Genomic DNA, 21,625 nt, shown 5'->3' on the forward strand with positions numbered 1-21,625 from the left:
TCCACTGAAGTACTTTACTGGGTTCATGTCTGGACTGCAGTTCCCCTGTTAATCACCCCTGGACTAGAGGAATTTGGAGGTGGGTTTTTTAGGGGGTGTACCCTTGTTTGCAGCACCAGAAGTTTAACAAGTTGTCTGCAGATGTCTATCAATGTTACGAGATCCTATCTGGTGAGACTGTGTGTTCATGAGCCACAATTAATGACCATAACTAAACATGGAAATAAATGGCACATAGTTCAGAAATCATATCCGTGTCTGAAGCTCTTGAGATTGTTTTCGTTGTACTTCATGTGTCGTATTTCTCACGTGTTTCACTGTTGGGTTAATGGACAGGATTTGTGGAGTGGAACAAGACAGAAGCTCATGATTTGGCCCAGGGTGCCATTTAACATTCTACACTATGATAATGATGTTTTTGTAACATGATGTTACATAAGAGCAGCTGATTGGGTAATACTTCTGGAAAGTAGCCCTGAATTTAACTGCACTTTTAAAGACTAAAGTAGCTTTGGGTGACTTGACCTTTGGCTGAAGTGATGTTGCATAAGACTGTCCTAGGGGTCATGTCTGAAGCTGGGTTGTCTGGATGCTGTTTCTTCTGCCCTAGCGGGATCAGCAGGGGCGAGCAGCGCCCCACCCACTACAATCGTCTCCCCCAATCAGACCTGGGACTCTGGCGGGGCTCGGGACGGGGGTGTTGCCATGGAGAACGGAGCCCGTGGGGGGGCTCTGCCTGAAAACTGGGAGATGGCATTCAGTGACTCAGGAGAACCCTACTACATCGAGTGAGTCAGAGAGAGAGAGAGTGAGAGTTCAAGACATGTTATTTCATTGCCCCAGCGGGAATGAGTCTTGTACATGACACACTGTTGACTTGACTGTGATATTTGTAGAACGCACAGTCAACAGCGCGTCACATGCGAACACGTGTGTATGAGAACAACAGACGTCTTTATATAACACTAAACTTCTCAGATAACTATTCTCTAGATCAGGGGTCTTTCATTAAAATTCAGTAAGGTCCAGTTAGAGAAAATTTCCTCAAGCAAAGGTCCGGAACATCATAATGTCTAACTTGCATCATGATTCAGATACTGTATACTGAAGTAGCCTAGTAGGTATATCAACATCTTATGCAGTCAACAACTGAATGTCAAATCAAATAAAGTACAATTCAGTAATATTTCAATAACATTTATCGTCAGTTTTCTCTTTTTAGAGCACACCCTGTGAAATAACTTTCCTCTGACTCACTTTCTTCTTCGACTGCTGTTTCTCACCTCGTCCCTCCCGTGCATTCATCACTCACTCAAGTCTCAGTGCTCATCGTAATGCACAGATCTGATTGGCTGAGTAGCATCACGTGTGATATTTACAATGCATGTGATTGGTCTGTGAGTTTCCCGGGCCACTAAAGCTACCGCAAAGGCTAGAAAAGCTACACCAATTAAAATAGGACCACCCCATCGAAATTGAATTATTCTCCATAGTTTATCAGTTATAGGTTCAGGTCCGCATATGACAGCGTCTAGGTCCGGACTCGGACCGTGGTCCGCCTTTTAGTGACCTCTGCTCTAGATGAATTATTTTCACAACAGCAGAACTGGGATGATAAACAGCTGATAAATCGGGACAAAATTTTATATATATCTCTTTATCCCTTAAAATGAAACAGGATATGTTCTGTTACTGTGTCTTTAGGAGTGATATATGTGAACAACCTCTGTTCTGGTTGGCTACCCTGCATTGTGTTTCTGCATCTTGAGTCACATTTGCTGAAAGAAAAATGATAACTTTGTAGCTGCTACTGCTTGATGGATCTAAACAAAAATTATATCAGACTTGTGAAAAGTTCACATCTTTTTTTATCCTCTTTTTTTCAAGTATTGACTCGTATAAAAAGACCTCACAGTTTAAATTAATACTGAACAGCACTGTTTTTGATGGGGTTATAAGCATGTGGCAGCACAACAGTGGCATGGGTTGTGTTTTAAATAGCATAACATGTAGTGAATACATGCATGCTGCACCAGTGTATACTGTGTACCTCAACCTGCTCCTCATATCGGTGTGCAGTATCTTAGTATTTTATCATCCAGTAAGCCACAAAGTGCTGCGTACTGTACTACAGGACAGGAGACTCTACCTGCCTGAGGGGTTCAGTTAATTGGCCCAATCAGAAAACCACTTTTTAGCTTTCCTGTCACCCTTACGCAGTCCTGGTCACTTTTCCTCATGGCATAAAGAGATGCAGTATGTCTTGACATAAGCCCTGGCTGCGTACTGGAATTTTTGCCTGGAGTAGTATGTTTTCCAGGTTTCTTTGATCACATATTGTGTATGACTTGCTACTTTTGGGCACAATTGGTATGAGAGCTGTACGTAGTAGGCTATTTTAAACACAGCCATGCACTCACTGCTGCTTGTAAAGGATAAAACCAGATCATTAAAAAATTCTTATTGGTAATTATCTATAAATCACCTAAAATGGTCCCATCCTTACACAGTAAGTTTTCATGTTTGAAAACAGCTTAAGAATTTTGTTTTGGTCACAAAATGAGTGCATAATTTGCCAAACAACGTTATAGTCGATTCTAACATTCAATGCGATTAATTCGCCACCTTTAGATCTGTGGGTTGTGATGCAGTCATGATATATGATATTTACACCCTTACTAATTATGGACAGAATTGCTTAAGTACATTTCAAAGTGGTGGAGCTGACATACTATGATGACGTGATCTAGAAAAAACTCTGAATGTTTCCTTTTTCGTGGAATTTTTTCAGTCATAACTCAAAGACAACGAGCTGGCTGGACCCGCGAACACACAGCAAGGAGATCGTCAGCAAGACAGAGTGTGAGTGTGAACCTCCCAACCCCTGCCTGAGTATGTGTGCTCTGTGATGAGTGTGTGATCTCTCAGAACTCTCCCTCCCTCCCTCCCTCCCTCCCTCTCTGTCTTTTCTCTGGAATCCTCACAGAGAGATTAATGAACTCTTTGACAACCGTTTGCTCTCTCCATCTTATCCCTCGCTTCCTCTACCATCCAAACCTACCCCCCTTCCTCTTCCTCTCTCTCTCCCTCTCTTCTTTGAGTCTCTTTCAAGTTGAAAGTGACTTTCTTGCATTTATACTGAACTACCTTTTTTTTAAATGAATAAGGTCATATATGTTCATTCTTTCAGAAGCTGCTGAGTCACAAACACATGCAAATGCATAATAATAATAATGATAATGAGTAGTATTTAAGAAAAGTCGCTTAAGCAAGCTGTGTAAAACCACTCATCTGGGCAGTCAGTGTGTTTATGCTCGAAAAACACCATGTAACATAAAGAATTCAAACAGTCATTAATGTTGTAGAAAGTAACAGGAATTTCTTGCTCTCAAAAATGTAGTAAATATACTGTGAGATAGTTAGAAGAGTTAGAAGGTTCCAGATTTCACCTTAACAGCCATCACATAGACTTGTTAAATTCCATCACCAGCACACTTGATTTAACTTGATAAAGGACTCATTACAAACCAGGTATTGGATAATACCTACAATAGAGTCTTGATGCTTATGTTCCATGCATCCTGAAGGATGGCGGGTCAAGCCAAGCTGTACTTGAAGCTTGAGGGGCTCCATTTATGGGTCAAATTTTGACTATTGCCATCAGGTAGGGAGGGGCTCGTCCATTTTTGGCTTTGCAGGTAAGCATCAGGGTTTTAAATCTGATGCAAGCAGCTACAGGAAGCCAGGGGACACAGCAAAGGAGTGACATGAGTAAATTTAGGAAGATTGAATACAAGTCATGCTGCTGCGTTCTGGAGCAGCTGAAAGAGCCTGATGGTCAGCATAGGAAGGCCAGCCAAGAGCGAGTCGCAGTAGTCAAGCTTCAAGATGGCAAGAGACTGAACGAGCCCCTGGGTGATCTCCCTTTAGAAAAAGGGTCAAATCCTCCAGATGTTGTAGAGGAAAAACCCCAAACCTGAGTCAGATTTGCTGTATGAGCTCAGAATGAGCTGGTCATCCAGAATCTCACAAAGGCTTCTTGCATCTTTACATTGAATAATCTGAGCTTACTAGCCAGATAATAGCTTTTTAAACATAATTTTCTCAGGTGCCTAAAACTTTTGCATATTACTGTACGTAACCAGGATGTATCATTTATGAAGGCGAATTTTTCTTCATTTTTAATTGTAAACATTATTCGTTCTGTATCGCTTGGGTATTCAACTCCAGTCCAGCACACTTCCTTGCTCAAACACTGATTTAACTCATCTGTTAATTGCCAGGCTTAGTAGGCGTGTTTGAGCAGGGACATTAGCAAACTGTGCTGCGCACCGGCCCACCAGGACAGGAATTTAATACCCCTGCTGTAAAGTATAGTAGTACACCACTTTAGCCAGCAGAGGGTACTACGGTTAAGCATTTCTGTGTTTGCTCTGACCCCCTCAAGGCAGTGGGCACAGACAGGGCAGCAGGTCCCTTGACATTAATATGAAGCGCTGAATTAAGCATACCATCTGTTGACAGCTAATGATATTTTCTGAATGTGTGTGTATGTGTGTGCGTGTGTGTATGTGTATGTGTGTGCGTGTGTGTGTGTGGTGGTGTGTGTGTGTGTGTGTGTGTGTGCCTCAGTGCCTCCATTCACAGACCAGCCATCTGAACTGAAGGGCTATTCCATACACACACGCCTGTCCAAAGGCCCACGGGGTTTTGGCTTTAACATCGTGGGGGGCAGCCGACCCAGAGAGTTCCTACAGGTGTACAGTGTTACACCTGGAGGACCACCTGCGCTTAACACAGGTACACCCTTTACTCTATATGAACTTGCCATTTATTTTAAAAGACACTGAACACACATTTTACTCTGCTATATGGATCTTTCTGCCAAATTGGTTCACAGTCAGAGTTTAAAACCCAATTCAGACTCTTAACTTGGAATTTAGACTAAAATCTTTTTTGCTTTATGTGACCCTATACCTGATGTTTGTTAGGCTTAGTTTATGAAAATAAATTATTGAACATTCTGTTTTTTCACTCGTTTTTTTTATTATTATTTAAAAAGTAAATCTTTCAACTTCACAACAGAAATCAAATATATCATTTTTTTATGCAAGTATTATTCAGTTGAAACATTGGGGTTAGGGTTTGGGACAACCACTTCCCAGAAGAAAGTAAACTATAAATGATGATTTTGAATATATTTAGCTCATTACTATCTCTTAATGGCTTGGATTGAAATAGATCATAACCAAACCCTTGCAAATGTCCAAAGTCTGAACACTTAATTGTCTTTTAAGTAGTTATTTTACTTTGGATCCCCAGTTTGAACTAATTTGATAGGAATGTCCCAATCAAGTTTTATGGCCTCAGATCCTTATATGACAGTGCATGTAATGTTAGGCTGTCAATTACATTAAAAAGCCTGAAGCAAAAGCACTTTATGTTTAGTATCTGCATAGTGTGAACTAACCTGATATATTTGGACCTCGTTTGTCCAAATGTCACCTTCATGTTGTGTTCAGTTGGCTTTGGTTGTCATTTCCCGAATATGTGTTGGGTTACAATTTTACATTCAGGTGCTCACAACTTTTAACAGATTTAATCCTGCAATTTCCCTACTTTAGTTTTTCTCTTTCACACATTTCACATTAAACCATTCTGAATGACTTTGTATGCATCTTAATTATTTGATTATGCAGGGAATTTGAACATACTGTGAAATTCAGAAATGTTCTTGTGTTTGCCTTTTGTCTTAAGTAAGTTATCAAAAGTAATTAAAAATTCAAAGGAATTCACTTTCCAATAATAACAAAAACGTCAGAACTGACCACCAGAGGGCAGTGTGATGAATATCTCATAGACTAAACTTCAAATATCTCAACATTACACAGTTTTCAACTACTGTCTGTCTCAGTCTGTCTTAGTATAGATGCCTGTATTTGAGAAGATAGATATAATATGCTAAATGTTTCCTGTGAGGTTTTGATATTTACTTGGATTCTACTGATTTACTACTAGGAATTACATTGATCCAACATAATATTAGTCAGTCACAATTGTGAAAGGAAAATGGAAAATTGGACATAGTGTGAAATGTTTCTCTGTTATATTTTCTCATATATAATGATTTTACTTTAAAATTTACTACAGAATAAAAATTTTATCAATGAGTTGAAGTAAAGTAAAATGACCTAAAACAATCCCAGCAACTCTGAAAGTGAACATTTTACCTCCCACAATAGAAGCTGAAGTGTAGCTGCTAATGGAAGCCACAGCAGTCTGGAAGGTGATGATAATGCTGGTGGTCACTGGTTAAATATTTATTGCAGATATAATAATGTAATGGCTTTAAAAAATTAACTTTTTTGTGTGTGCAAATATACGCTCGGTGCAAAAAAGTGAACATAAGGTATAGTGTAGTATCTTTCTCTCTGTGAAATCAGAATGCTTTAGAGAGAGAGAGAGAGAGAGAGAGAGCGAGAGAGAGAGCCATCCAACGCTGGATTTAGTTCTCATCACCATGCACGGCAGAAAGAAAGTGGATAGAGAAAGGATGAAAAGAACAGAGAGAGAGATGGATAAAAGATGAATTCTGGCAAAACAAGATGTTCGTGCTCCCTGTTCTGTATCCTCTTATCTCTCCTCTCATCCCTCCATTTCCTCCCTCTTGCTTTCTATTCTCACTCTCATCTCTCCTGCTTGGCTCTTGTCCTCTTTCCCCTTTCTGTCTGAATTAAATTGCCCCCATATCTGTACATCTCTCTCTCTCTCTCCCTCTCTCTCTGTGGATGGATTATAGCAATGTGATTGGTAGGGTCTCATGGTTTGAATCTGCCGATCTGTTCTTAATCCTGATGGGTTGGTTTTTAATCTTTCTATCCCCGACACGTACCGCTGCCTGCTCACGTGTGCTGCCTTAACACTATACACATTGCATGCGCACACAATAAACCAAATACAATCACGCCCCTTCATTTATACCATGTGCATACAAATACTCATGTGAACATATGTACACACACACGCACACAGATAAATTCTAGGTCTAGTATATTCTAGGTCCTGTACTCCGTTTGCTCTTCCAAAAATTGTAGGAAACAACTTGCAAATATTAGAATACTTTGACTCGAGGGTGGACAGTTAGCACTTTGCCCCTTACTTATTGTTTTGCTCCACAAAATGTGCCTTCTGTACCATAGGAGAACTGTATCATTGTATAAATGTCCACATCGCAGTGTAATATACTGTTCATCATACTGCATCGTATGTGATGTCAAATCGGCACCATTCACGTCACGTATATACTGCTTAGAATTTCAGCGCCCCCTTAAAACACTTTCCCGCATCTCTAAGCACATACATACATATTCACATGCATACTTCTGTCCTGTTATACCTTTATTTATTTTAACTTTTAGAAGTCACAGTTTTCAACAAAAGTAGTTTAAAAGTAGTTTAAGATTTGAGTTTAATGAGAAGTTATTGTTGTATGTTCAGTCTTGTTTTGCAGAAAGGAAAAAAACATACTTTCACATTTTTGCCATGTTTTTGTTTGTGTCCTCCCTTTGCCTTTATCACAGCTTTCATGCTTTTGCTTTCAGTTTTCAAAAGAAATCTGATATGTATTTTTCCACATCTCTGTAGTTCATTCTTAAAAGTTGGTTGCATTTTCTGCTGCTCACTATCTGAGTAATCCCAGACACAGTCAGTGATGTTGAGGTCTGGAATCCAGAGAACACCAGCAGCTTCTTTGATAAGTACATCTCAGATCTTCTCAACAACGTACCTGGGTTGTCTTGCTGTAGAGTTAATTTCTCCTTAATCAAATATTTTCCACAGATTACTGCATGATTATTAAAAATTTGTTTCTACTTATCAGCATTAATAGTGCCTTCAATCAGAAACAAATCACCAACTCCAGATGTTCTCATGTGTCCTCAAACTCGCACTGATCCCATACCATGCTTGACTGATGGTTAAAGACATGATTCAAAGAGTCGTTCATCGCTTCACCAGCGTACCCTGCTGAAAAAGGACCATTGAAAACCATTAGGATTAAAATCTAATGGTTTTGCTTTTAGGCAGTGCGGTGTCATCTCAGAGCAAGAAGGGCCTGGGTTTGATTCTCCAGCTGGGCGACCAGGGTCCTTTCTGTGTTTCTTGTTCTTCCTGTGTCTACATGGGTTTCCTCCCACAGTCCAAAGGCATGCAGTCAGGCCAATTTGAAATGCTAAATTGCCCCTGGATGTGAATGTGTGTGTGAATGTATATGTCTATGTGTCAGCCCTGCGATTGACTGGCGACCTGTCCAGGGCATTTCCTGCCTTCCGTCCAATGTACGCTGGGGTAGGCTCCAGCACCCCTGGCGACCCAGAAGGATAAGAGGCTTAGAAGATGGATGGATGGATGATCTGATGGGAATTGGCTTAATTGTTTCCATTACCTTCTTTAACTTCCAAAGATCTCATGTTTAGAGTCATACAACCTTACTGCACATCTCAGATGTCCCGTTTTGGTGTTCTGGTACAAATTTTCCTCTTTGTGTCCTTTTCTCAGTAACAGCTTCTTGACAACTGTACATCCTTTCAGACTCATAGTGTTGTTGTATTCTCACAGTAAAAAGATGGACAGAAACACCTGTGGATTTTTTTCAGATCTAAAGCAAGATTTGAACTTGATTTTATCCTCTTTCTCACAGATGAAAACTTTAGGTACTGTTCATCTGATAGTGACAGGTTTGGTGGTCTACCAGGTTTTGCATGGTTGTTTGTCATGGCTTTTAATAATTTTTGAACTTCAGTTTTGGAAACTCCTGTTGATTATCTTGTATCTAATTGCCTCAGTGTTTCCTGACGCTGAGGAATGAATACCTTGCACTTAATGTCACTTTTGTCAGTTTTTTTCGTCAGTGCAGTTGAATAGGCTTTCAGATGCATTTCAGTAATTTCTCTTTTTCTCTTTCTCTTTTTCTCTCTCTCTCTATGCTCTTAGCGGACATCCTGGTATACATTAATGATACGTGTGTGCTGGGTATGTCCCATAAGGAGGTGGTGGAGATGCTGAAGGCCGTGCCTATGGGCCACAGTGTGGATGTGGTGTTGCGCAGAGGTTACCCTATGCTTTACAATCCCGACGGCTGCCCCAAGACCAGCCTGTCATCTCCCTCTGACCCGGCTCCGGGCTCGGCCCAGCCACAGCCTCCCGTCGAGGGGCTCCCCAACCTCAACCGCGCTGTCTCTCTTCACAACGGCTTCTACCCCCGCATGCAGAAAGAGGCCCTGGATGCTAACGGAAATGCGGCGGCTCCGCCCTCTTACCCAATGCCCAACGGAAATGCAGCGAGTGGGGCTATAGGGATGGTGGGCATGTCCTCCAACCCACCCCCAGCAAGGCCCGAGAGACTGAGCTCTAGCCACAGCGACACTGAGGTCAGCTCTGCTGTCACACGGAGGTAATCATTTTTTCCTTGCTTTTTTGATGTGATATGTTAATATTATATTAGCAGCTAATTTTGAATTCAATATCACCAACTTTTCAGCTTATAGCAGTTTAGCCCACCTATTCATAGTGACATATTGAGAATTGCAACATCCTTGAGGATTTGACTCCAAACATTTTATTCCTTGCATTGAAACCTGGACTGCTTTTTGAACTTTTGAACCTCATTTCACTTATGAAGGAGTCAGCCTATCAGAACAGAGTTCATTTACATATTTTAGTCTCGGTGTAGTAACAAAAACAGCCTGTTCAGTTGTAATGGATAAAGCATGATCTTCTTAAGAAAATGTTTTTTGTATCAATTCTTTGTCTCCTCTCTTCCCTCACTCAACCAGAGCCTCCCTCATCCGCACCTACAACAACAACACTCTCCCAGCCCTCTCCCTGGCCCACCAGAGCTCCAAGTCTTCCGAGAGTGATCTCTCCAGTGGTACTCTGCCTCTCCCTCTCCCTCAGCCTGAGGTGGGCTCTGCAGCTGCCCCGCCGGGCGCCCCAAGCAGCCAGCGGCCCCTCATGCCCCAGACCTCGCTTGTGGTCTCCACTCCAACAGAGCTCCCACCTTGCGGCTTTAACGGATGCCCAGCTAATAATCATCCCCCTCGTCCTCCCCCGAGTGGCCTAGGGTCTCCTGGTGGGTCGTCTGGGGCTGGTGCAGGGGGCGAGCTGGTGCCTGTGGCTCTGGGAAGGAGTGAAGGAGGGGGGATGGGCTTCAGCATAACAGCCGGTGGCCAGGGTGGACAACTGGCTCTGGTCAAGAGGGTGTGGGACAGACGGCAGTGCCCCTCACTTCAGCCCGGGGACGCCATCATCAAGATCAACGGTGCAGATGTACAGAGCCTGAGCTTCGCGCAGGTAACATGAAGCACTTGCTGACTGAGCCTTTAACGTCATCCCATTTAGAGACCCACAGAGCCAGCAGCAGCTCTAGCCTTTCGGGCTAAAGCTTTCTACTAGCTAGCCAGCACAAGTTCAGTGTTAAATGTAGCCACTGAACAGTAAATAGTTCTTCTTTTAGAAGAATAATTTTTTTTGAGCACACTTATTCTGGTGTGTTATTTGATGTTGGTTTATTCTGTCTGCAGGTGCAGAGAGTCCTGCAGGAGCATACCAGACAAGGAGAGGTGGTCTTACTGGTTTACAGAGGAGGTAGGGATCCACACTGCATTAATCAAAAGCTTATTGAAAGCTAATTAAAAGCTTTATCACCCTCAGTCAAATTACATGTTACAAATAAAACATATAATGTGCCATCATTTTTTTTCAATATACTAAATTCAGCAAATAAACAGTAATTGTGTAATAAAATGTGCAGAAGTGTGCTCTGTTTAGAACTTTTGCATACACCTGTACTGCTGTTTTTTTTTCATCAAAAGTTTCATCATCATGTTTTGTGTCTAAAAGTTGACCCAAGCCAAAGAAAATTTAGTCCAAAACTGACATCTAACTTTAACTAAATAGAGAAGCTGCTCTTCAGTGAGTATGATGTCACGCGTCACTCACAGTTGCAAAAAACAAACTAATTAGCTAGCTAACATTTAGGATGCTAAGTACACTGAAAACAATGATTTATGGCCATCGTAAACAAAAACATAAAAATATACTTTACTTATTTATATTCATTAGAAGCAACCCAATTTGGATAAATCCAGAACTGATTTAATTGAATGGTATAAGACCTTTTAGATTTTTCCACTAGATCTTATTAGGAGGCAGTGCGCATGTGCAATAGTAACAGGAAACGCATCATCAACCAGGAAACTGCTTCAGCTGGCATGGTGGACATGAAATGGCTCTTTTTATTTTTACAATCTCCCGCCATCCTTTGTTATACAGTGCAACTGCAATGAAGTAGTGATGTGCATTAACTTAATTTGTGTTTTTAATGTTTTTGACCGTATATTAATGTTTCATTTTGCTTATTTTGAGAGATACTCTAGACAACACCAGCGAACAAGCTAGCTAGCGTCCTTGCTAGGTCTGCTGTCATGTTGACAGGTACAAAAGGTAGATTAAATAATCAATGGGAGTGATTTATTGTGAAGCACAGTACATAAAGATGTTTTCCATTAATATACAAATCAACAGTTCATGGTTTTTGTAACTGTAGGTGACCTCGATATATTAGCATGGCATGAAGTGACTGATAGCGTTAGCTAGCTAACTTGCATGATGGTTAGCATGAGAACTGCGCCTCAGTAGGAATGTTGTGCACATAAATTTATTTAGTAGTTGAGCTGCGAGTGAATAGAAATTCACCAGGGAATTTGATCACAGCTGAAATATATATATAGTTAGGTTTATTTCTTTCACATTAGACTTTAAAGTTTACATGTGTCTTGTAAGGAGCCTCAGCAAATACAGTTTGGACTACAGTAAATGTTTGTGAATTTAGCATGTATTGTCATTTAATACATTTACACAGTCTAAGTAATTGTGCTGTGAATACTATTGACTCTTTACAAATACATAAATGTTATGTAAAAGAATAGCATAAATTCTACAAGTACGTCTAATTTAAACTTTATTTAATTCATTCAGGTTTACTGAACATGATGTAGAAACATAAATTATAATACAATTTTTACATTGGATTTATGTCTTTAAATTGAATGGAAAATTGACATGTAATTAAAATACATGTTACATTTTAATACAAATACATTTTAAGTTTTGGGCTTAAATATTTTAGGGTGTAAGATGATAAGTTAAAGATGATACTTTGAGCCAATGAGGTGTTTAATTTATGTTTTACTTTGCACTTCTCTCCTTTGTAGGATCTGTAGTCTCACCTGCCTCCCCGAACTACTACAAGACTGTCCCTCCACCCCAGGGCCCCACAGACTTGACCTCCCCCTCCTCAGACGGCCCCACAACCAGCCAGAGCACCCTCTCCCCACAGTCACCCTCTGGTGAGCTCCCTCCACTGGTTCAGAGCACTAGCTTCCTGGACTCAGTACCAGTAACCTTGACCATGGAGCCCAGAGATTGGATGGGGGTGGAGGACATGTCCGGACAGGGTCCCCGCACATCAGACCCCGCCCTGGGAGCAGTGTCCAAAACTCCGGCAGACGGGAGAGGAGCGGGACTTCACAAAACTCTAGAGGTAGAGCTGAGAAGAAGGCCGGGAGAGGGCTTTGGGTTTGTCATCGCCTCCCAGGATGTCAAGAATGGATGTAAGTACTGTGAGATTTTACGATCTGATGCAGAATTCAGCTTCAGTAGTGTAGGGGGGCCAGGTGTGATCTAGCAGTGAGAATACACATCGGGGGATAACTTGGTGGAAGAAAATGTTGGTGGTAGATGGTGCCAAATTCAACCAACAAAGCTACGCTCACAGGTTTTCCCTATAAAACCCACGCCCAAAGTCATCCAGACAGTGTACTTTTAACATCTGGAGTGTAATGGATAGTACTGACAAAGGAAACATACCAGCCTGTGAACATTTACCACTTGGTGGACGATGTTGGTTAGAGCACCAGAGCCTTTTCTTATTTCAGACATCACTTCTGTATTGAGCTCTGCCTTCACAAGGTGTTTCAAATTCAGTTTGTTCCCACCGTAATAGGTCTATGCTTTCAAGATCCAATCTGATCCACAAGACTACTGCTTTAGTTCTATTGTAATGTAACAATGAACAATGGGTGCTAAGATTGAACCTATCCATGCTCTGATGCTTCGTCCTCAAATAGGTTACTTTTTAGTACCTGTTGTCAAGTTGAACAAGTGAATCCCAGAGAATCCCATTCAACCTAAATGGAAACTGTTCAGCACTTTGTTTAGGTTTGCTAACAGTAATGCTACAATTGGTCGTGTGATTTTTGCCAAATTCTAAAGCTTGCCCAAACTCACAGTAGCTACAAAAGAACATATTTGTGGGTGGGGCATGGATAGATCTATTGGAGTTGCAGTCAATAACAGCGGTTTGTTCACAATGCAAAGGATGTAGCACAAAGACAATACAAAGTCAGTGCACTGTAAGTCTGTTAAGTTCAGGTGAGACTGTGGATGTTAGTAGGTGTGGGTTTGCTGTGTGAGGTTTTATTGGTTCTTGTTTTCAGAGACTTGAAGTGTTTTACACATACTTGGAATATGGTGGGGTCTCGTTACTGTATACATCAAAACATTGACTCCATTTTTTCAGTCTGTTTTGATTGCTTATACCAGGCATGTCAAACTGGGGACCTTCCGGCCAAAGTGCTGTGGATATAAGCGTTTACCCTCATGCAACACTGTAAATTCAGTTTAAGAAGACCTTGCTAATTAGCTGAAGATCTGAATCAGGTGTGTTTAATGAGGCACCGTTCTGAAGTCTGCAGTGTGTTGGCCCGCGAGGACTCGAGCTTGCTTGTTATTTGTTACTTTGAGTAAAATGAGCTCTGTTCTGATTGGGTGACCTGTATTGTGTCTCATTCAAAAGGCAGTCTAGACTGAAACACTTCTTATAACTTAGCTGAGCTAAACTGCTGTAGGCTGAATAAGTGTATATATGTAAATATACACTATATTGCCTGAAGTATTCGCTCGTCTGCCTTCACACGCATATGAACTTGAGTGACATCCCATTCCTAATCCACAGGGTTTAATATGATGTCGGCCCACCCTTTGCAGCTATATCAGCTTCAACTCTTCTGGGAAGGCTTTCCATAAGGTTTAGGAGAGTGTTTATGGGGATTTTTGACCATTCTTCCAGAAGTGCATTTGTGAGGTCAGACACTGATGTTGGGCAAGAAGGCCTGGTTTGCAGTCTCCGCTCCAGTTCATCCGAAAGGTGTTCTATCGGGTTGAAGTCAGGACTCTGTGCAGGCCAGTCAAGTTCTTCCACACCAAACTCACTCATCCATGTCTTTATGGACCTTGCTTTGTGCACTGGTGCGCAGTCATGTTGGAACAGGAAGGGGCCGTCCCCAAACTGTTCCCACAAAGTTTGGAGCATGAAATTGTCCAAAATCTCTTGGTCTGCTGAAGCATTAAGAGTTCCTGTCACTGGAACTAAAGGGCCGAGCCCAACTCCTGAAAAACAACCCCACACCATAATCCCCCCTCCACTAAACTTTACACTTGGCACAATGCAGTCAGACAAGTACCGTTCTCCTGGCAACCGCCAAACCCAGACCCGTCCATCAGATTGCCAGATGGAAAAGCGTGATTCTTCACTCCAGAGAACACGTCTCCACTGCTCTAGAGTCCAGTGGCAGCGCTTTACACCACTGCATTTGACGCTTTGCATTGTGCTTGGTGATGTAAGGCTTGGATGCAGCTGCTCGGCTATGGAAACCCATTCCACGAAGCTCTCTACGCTGTTCTTGAGCTAATCTGAAGGCCACATGAAGTTTGCACTGCGTGGCTGAGTTGCTGTTGTTCCCAATCACTTCCACTTTGTTATAATACCACTGACCGTTGACTGTGGAATGTTTAGTAGCAAGGACATTTCACGTCTGGACTTCACGGTACTACGCTGGAAGAGAGCGACACATTCTTTCACAAATGTTTGTAGAAGCAGTCTGCATGCCTAGGTGCTTGGTTTTATACACGTGTGGCCATGGAAGTGATTGGAACACCTGAATTCAATGATTTGGATGGGTGAGTGAATACTTTTGGCAATATAGTGTATGATAAAAACAGTGGATTCAGAACAGGCTGTTCTGCGATTTAGTTTTCATATATGGACTTTATGGACTGAGGAGTGAGCGGGACGTGTTGAACAATGTTTATATACTGGATTAACCCTATGTGATGTGGTAAGGCGAGGCCTACCCCATCACCAGTGAATACCATCCCTTGCACTATAAAATATGTGTGTGTATAGATGTACTTACCTGTGTCTGCCTGTGAAGGGAGAATTAGCAAAAGGGGGACTACTTCTCCCCATGACTCTGTTTGACCGAAAAACGCTAGCAGCTTGTAGTTTCTGAAGTAATGGTGTGGGGGAAGTTATAAAGGGAGTTGGGACCCAGCCTCGCAGCTGCTTCCCATGCCATGACTAAGCCTGACGCTTAGTATATATTGTAAATATTTTACTTTCCGTTTATTTTTCGTTTTGTACAGTTTTTGTTTCCTGTTTTCACATTGTGTAAATAAACTACTTGTTCGTGCACTCTACTTTTACTCTTGCTCATCCTATTGGTTGGCTCACCCTCGCAGACCTTACCAGTAAGCCACAGGTAAAACCAAAAATCCTCTTCACGGGGTTTAACATCTTCACACCCTATTTTAAAACAACAAGAATTCACCCTTTGTGAGAATAAATATAGAGAAGAAACATTCGGGCCTGACGTGACTGATGTGGCCTATTGAGATTATGACCCAAGGCTATTCCTCACTGCATCTTTGCTTTGCTATTTTGTTAACATGGATATGGCCTTTTGTTTTTCATGTCTCTCTCCTGCGTGTGTTCAGCTTCACTCTCCACCTCTGTCAGCATTCGAAATGGAAAACAAGAAGGAATTTGCTGCATAGATTAGATTGACATCATTTGTATCGACGCTAAAGCCATCCATTGAAAAGAAGCCTGTTGATTGCCTTCATAGAGAAGTGAATATGAACCAGGCTTAGTGGGGAGTAGCCCTGAATAACACCCTAATCCTGCTTTAATTCATCCGTTCGGGCCAGGACAGACCCAAACAAACAGTAAATCCCCCCTTTTCGAGTTATTCTCACTATAAGACAGAAGGGCATTTTCTTTGTGCTGAAAACATATGGCTGTTATGAGTCAGGCGATTGTGCAACGAGCATGCACTCAGAAATAAAGCTTAATTAGCAATCTAATCATGATTCAGTCGGAGGGAACACACAGATGAACGCTCCAGCGTTTAACCACAGCGTACAAGCTGAGGTCACATCTCACACAGCCTTGATAAAGGAGCTCCATCATACGGAAGCGTCACCGTATCTCTAGGGTTTGACATCATGCGGTTTGACATCACTCCTCTAAAGGTTAAGTTGTTGTTATGCAAGTTATCCAACATGGTCCTCAAGGTCATATGGTGTGTTTTGATATTGTGACGCAAGTCAGAGCAATCAGTAGTGCCTGCATTTCCATTTCAAATGGTTCGTCTAGTTCGCTCATTTGCATAAATGCATTTTTATGCTCATACCCAGCTGGTTTTACACAAATCTTGTTACATAAAAAATACATACAGTTTTGCTCTTTTCATGTTTTTTGCTATCATCATTTCTCTTTTAGTCTCTCTCACGCAAGTACACAGATGTGCAGCACTGTGCAAACATCAGAGATCACCCTTCATTTATTTAACTTCCAGTTAAAACGGCCATTAAGTACAATTTGTGCATTTTCAGGAGATATTCTGAGATTAGATATAAAATAATCCACTTGGAGTTTCTAAGAACTGCAGTTCAAAGAAAACGGGACTATAACGACCATGTAAGACCTGGTAGACCATCTTTAGTACTTAAAGGGAACCCTGACTGTTAAGACATGTAAGCCACAATAAAGTATACATGTCTAGTACTATTAAAATATGTTGTAAAAACCAAGCAAAATACTTTATTATTAAAAATCTAAATCCTTCTATTACTTGATTGCTGCTGTTTTGCAGAATCACATGGCTGCTCTATCTCTTGTCCACTGAGTGAGAAACAGCAAGCTAAATACCTAGTTTAGCGTAAATATATCATCTAGCCTATCCAACATAAGCTAGGGCATGACCGTCACCCGGGAGAAAAGCTTTTTCATTTTCCATAGGACATCATCACAGCGCAACAGTGGTGGAACACTAGTAGAGGGATTTGGCCTGTTTGTCATGCTATTTGTAATAAACAACACTTTTTAATTTGGTTTATACATCATATTTAATGATTTTAAGGCGTACAAGTCTAAACTGTAAGGGTTGCCTTTAAAGCTTTCATCTGTGAGATACGCTATAATGTATAGACACTGCTGTTCCCAGCTGCCTCTGTTGTGAGAGGATTCAGACTAATATTAAATGTCCCTCATATTAGTTATAGCTTTAAATCAAATATGCATACATGCATGCACACACAGATATTCAGTGTCATGCTTTCCCTCACATTCTGCCTCCCTCCAGCTCTCTCTCTCTCTCTCTCTCTCTCTCTCTCTCTCTCTCTCTCTCCCTCTCTCTCTCTCCCTCTCTCTCTCTCTCTCTCTCCTCTCTCTCTCTCTCTTTCCCCCACTCCCCCTCTCTCTGTTCTTCAGTTGCACTCTGTCAGTGCAGGAGCACACGCTGCCTCCCTCTGCTCTGAGACAAATAGCTTTACAGGATTTTTTCTTTCGCATTCTCTTCCTACAAATGTCGTTAAAGAATTAAGGTCAGCTTTTCTTTTGAATTTCCCCTCGGATTTGACTCATCTGAACAACATGTTGGAGCGGCTCCAGTCTGCCATGAAATCTGTGAAGGACTCGAAACGTAACTACCACACTTCTGTCCACACTTTATTGACTGGTTTAGTTCCATCAGTGACTTTAATGATGCATTAAATACCCGTTTCAGATGTTTTGCATGTTGATTTTGTCATTTTTCTGACGTGTTTGGTCTATGCTGGACTTTCTGTGGTGATTTCTGTCTCGTTTGCCTGTGTGGCAGTGTTTGTCCTGAGGTACGGAGTCCGTACAGTGCATGCACATGTTTGTATGGGGACAATCCATGTGTGCGAGAGAGTAAACAGTGCGTCTGTGAGAGTGTTTTGAAAGAGAGAGAGAGAGAGAAAGAAAGAATGCATTGTGCGGTGTATGAAGTCTTGGGGCACTGTGGGGTAGTTGTGGTGGTCTGTGTTGCTTTGATTTGGCCCCGACACTAATTATCCAGGGGAGAGGCTCTGTGCTTTAGCCAACCTGAATTCTGAAATGCCTGAAATATTTCCAGCTGCCTCTCGGTGAGATACAGTCATGAATGGCCTAATTCTTTGCTTCTGTACCGGAGCAGACTACAGCCTTTCTCATCAGACCACATCAATGCCAGGGTGCCCCCAACTGACATACGGTGGACTGTGTCTGTTGTGAAAAGCGCTGTGCCAGTAAAATTGAATTGAACATAGGGCTGTATCTCTTTTATATAAGTAAGAAAACTAACATTTTTAATTTAATGTACATTAAGGGGATTTTTTTCAACATTTCAATCAGTGAGATATAAACAAAGCAATTCAGAGTGATTTGATGTAAATTGTGCATTGTAGACTAGATTTCTTGACAATGGTGGTGATAGGAAGTAGGGGCCACATTGCATCGCATGTATTTTAAAGCCAATAGGCAGCATATTTGTAACCATATCATGTGGGTCATTATTAGTATACTGTATGCTGTCTTTGGCACCTTAATTTTCAAACAAATGACTTAAGATTTTTAATTCCTTTGAATAATAATCACAGTTATAAGACTACAGACTACACAGAAAACATCTACACCAAGTTTAAACACTTTGTTTTGCAATGCGACTTTCTGTGAGGTAGCATTTAGAGGCATTAAAAGCTTTACACATCTGGTTCCTATCTCAACCACTGTGAGCAATTCTGACTTGGTTTGTCTAGAATGACGCATTTCACATCAAACCACTCAGAAAGACTGTTTACATATTAACTTTCATTATGCAACAATTTTGACGAATCAGTGGAATTGCCCTTTAATTAAATAAAGTTCTATCACAAGTCCTTTTAGAGCATTTCTGTTGATCCATTCATTATGACACTTTCACACAATGTGAAGAGCAGCTGGTGTAACCGGATAAAAGAAATTAAAAGGTGACGATATAATATACTTTATGTGGCAAAGCCCTTTTTGAAAGAGCACACCTTTTCGCATTGTGCTTTTTCTTTAGATTTTCTGGGTCAGCTATAGTTTCAATTGTTAAATGAACATTTTAACGCAGCACGTTACCTTTTGTCATAGTTACTTTTTGACTTGCCTTCGTGTAGAACTTGGCAGCGTACAAGCTTCAGGCCTTGTATGTTTTTGACTAGTTAATCATTGACAGAAAAAGGCAACAGTGTGACGGTCCATTAGACATTGTAGCCTTCTTCTCCAATTCAAAGGGCTTGACATTAATTGTAATGTACAAAAAGGGAAAGAAAATTCTTTCTTTAGATTGTAACAGAAGAAGCCTGTGTCCTTTTGTCTTGTGAAATACAGTGACCACATTTTGTATCATTTCACAAGCTGCCAGTCAGGCACTGTACATAAGATACAAGTCTGAAAATCTTATCAAGCGTGCAAGCTTCTGTTCAGATGATGTCATTTACGTAGAATGTGCACTTACAGATCTGAGAATGTCTTGTTGTGTGTGATTGCCTGTTACTGCCGTTGGAAGAACAGAACGTTACTACGTTGGCTGTGGTGTGGATTCTTCAGTCCCCCATATGAGTGACCTGTGGTGCTGTAACAATGTTGAGATTGACTGTGGTATTGTTAGCTAGTGTATCACAGTCTATCTCTTATGTTTAAATCTCTTCAGTTGTTTAAAAAAAAAATTAAAAATGCATCACTCAGTAGTTTAAATATCTAATTTAACTTATATAACTTTAACCATTTTTCGCACTAGTCATGAAATGCCATTTCCACCTGTTTTGGAGGTCTCTCAGTTCATCTATGCAATGTTTACTTTCTTTTAATAACACTGATAAAAATGTATTGGTCATGTCATTGATGGAAATGTGTATAATTTACAAACTCGGAAGGGAACTGGATCTTCGTGAGCAAGTCAACATTTTATTAAAATTTTATATTGTGTTTAAATGCTATTTTTTGTACGTGATGCAGAAAGCTGCAGTTGTGCTGTCTGTTTCATCTCAGTGATGTTCTCTTTCTGGAGAGAATTGTTTCCACAGCAGGAGGTTCTCACCCCTCCTAGTTCACCCATATTGCTCACTAGCAGCTCCACATGAAGTAACAACATTTCACCCACAGAGCCAACAGTGTCTGATAACAGAGTTACAAGGAAAAATATTCTATTTGGTTATATTAATTAAAAACATCAGAGCACGACTACCAGATGCCCTTCAGAAAGAGGTTAATGTAACAAAATTGTACTTTTTTATTCCAAGTATAAAGTGTTCCAGTCATTGGAATAAATAAGAAATGAAAGAATGATATGACAGTAAGTGCGTTTACATTTACTTAATAATCAGACAACTGCAGAAAATCAGATTTTGACAGTAATCTGATCAACGCGTTTATATGCACTTGAGTAATTAGATAATGAAGATTTCTGCTTTGCGACAAGCCAGTAAACTTACAGAAGACGTGACGTAAACATAATGTAAAATCAGACTTCAGTAAACTTCATACTTTTTAAAAAACATCACTCCACTTTACCTGAAACTATGGACATGCATCATATAGAAGATGAAGAATATTTAAATTAAATCCTTAATTTTGTCAAGAATGTAGTTTGTTTCATCGTCTCTCCAAAAGTGTTTTGCTGCCATGTCATGGCGACGCCGCTTGCTTGTTTCCGGTGCAGCAGTCTGTTCTGCACATGCTCAGACTGAGAAATCCGAAAGAAGTCAGGGTAAGAGTATACATGCACTGAGAAATCTGATTACTGAGCTAAAATCCAGCTCTCTTTATCGGATTTCTTAATCAGATTTCTAGATCGGAGTATGGTGTTTACATGACCATTTGAATAATCGGATGACTGCAGAAATCTGATTATGATCAGATTATTGAGTGCATGTAAACGCACTCAGTGATAAATTGCTGAATAAAATATGTTACTGTATGTTCTATATGCTAATTAATGTTGTATTCAAGATTACTAGAGGTGAGTCTGAATCAAGTATGAGACCTGGACACATCAAGTTAAGACCAAGACTTTGCTAAAGCTAATTAGCATTATTAAATGAAAACATAGTAATAATAACATTCTGATCTGTCCTCGGAGAATGTTGCAATTTTGGAACCAATAAACATAAACAAACAAATAATACCTAGTTAAACCATCATGTAAAGATTAATTAGATGCTCAGCAGCAGCAAACAGATTTATTTAATCATGAAGAGAAAGGACTGTTTTATTCTGTCTAAGAGTTTTGTTGATATTCAATAATGATAGAAAAATATTCAGTTTCCAGTTACCTCAGATGGAGGCTCTGCACCCGTCTGGTGTCAAGAACGATTTCTGACTCCACCTCAACCTGAGACTGACCAGACCGAGACCGAG

At 40.7% G+C, this 21,625-nt stretch overlaps 1 protein-coding gene across 3 annotated transcripts in view; it reads left to right on the forward strand.

Annotated features, from left to right (window-relative positions):
* Positions 1 to 21,625, forward strand: part of magixa (MAGI family member, X-linked a) — a 73,998-nt gene that overhangs the window by 29,526 nt on the left and 22,847 nt on the right. For all 3 annotated transcript variants that reach the window (XM_036578337.1, XM_036578340.1, XM_036578339.1), the window contains exons 6-12: positions 611 to 788; positions 2,792 to 2,862; positions 4,633 to 4,800; positions 8,992 to 9,451; positions 9,834 to 10,350; positions 10,581 to 10,644; positions 12,273 to 12,671. In XM_036578337.1, the coding sequence (XP_036434230.1) occupies positions 611 to 788; positions 2,792 to 2,862; positions 4,633 to 4,800; positions 8,992 to 9,451; positions 9,834 to 10,350; positions 10,581 to 10,644; positions 12,273 to 12,671 (1,857 nt within the window). The remainder of the gene's footprint in view (positions 1 to 610; positions 789 to 2,791; positions 2,863 to 4,632; positions 4,801 to 8,991; positions 9,452 to 9,833; positions 10,351 to 10,580; positions 10,645 to 12,272; positions 12,672 to 21,625) is intronic.

Source organism: Colossoma macropomum, unplaced genomic scaffold, assembly GCF_904425465.1.
Source record: "Colossoma macropomum unplaced genomic scaffold, Colossoma_macropomum, whole genome shotgun sequence".
Taxonomy (NCBI): Eukaryota; Metazoa; Chordata; class Actinopteri; order Characiformes; family Serrasalmidae; genus Colossoma; species Colossoma macropomum.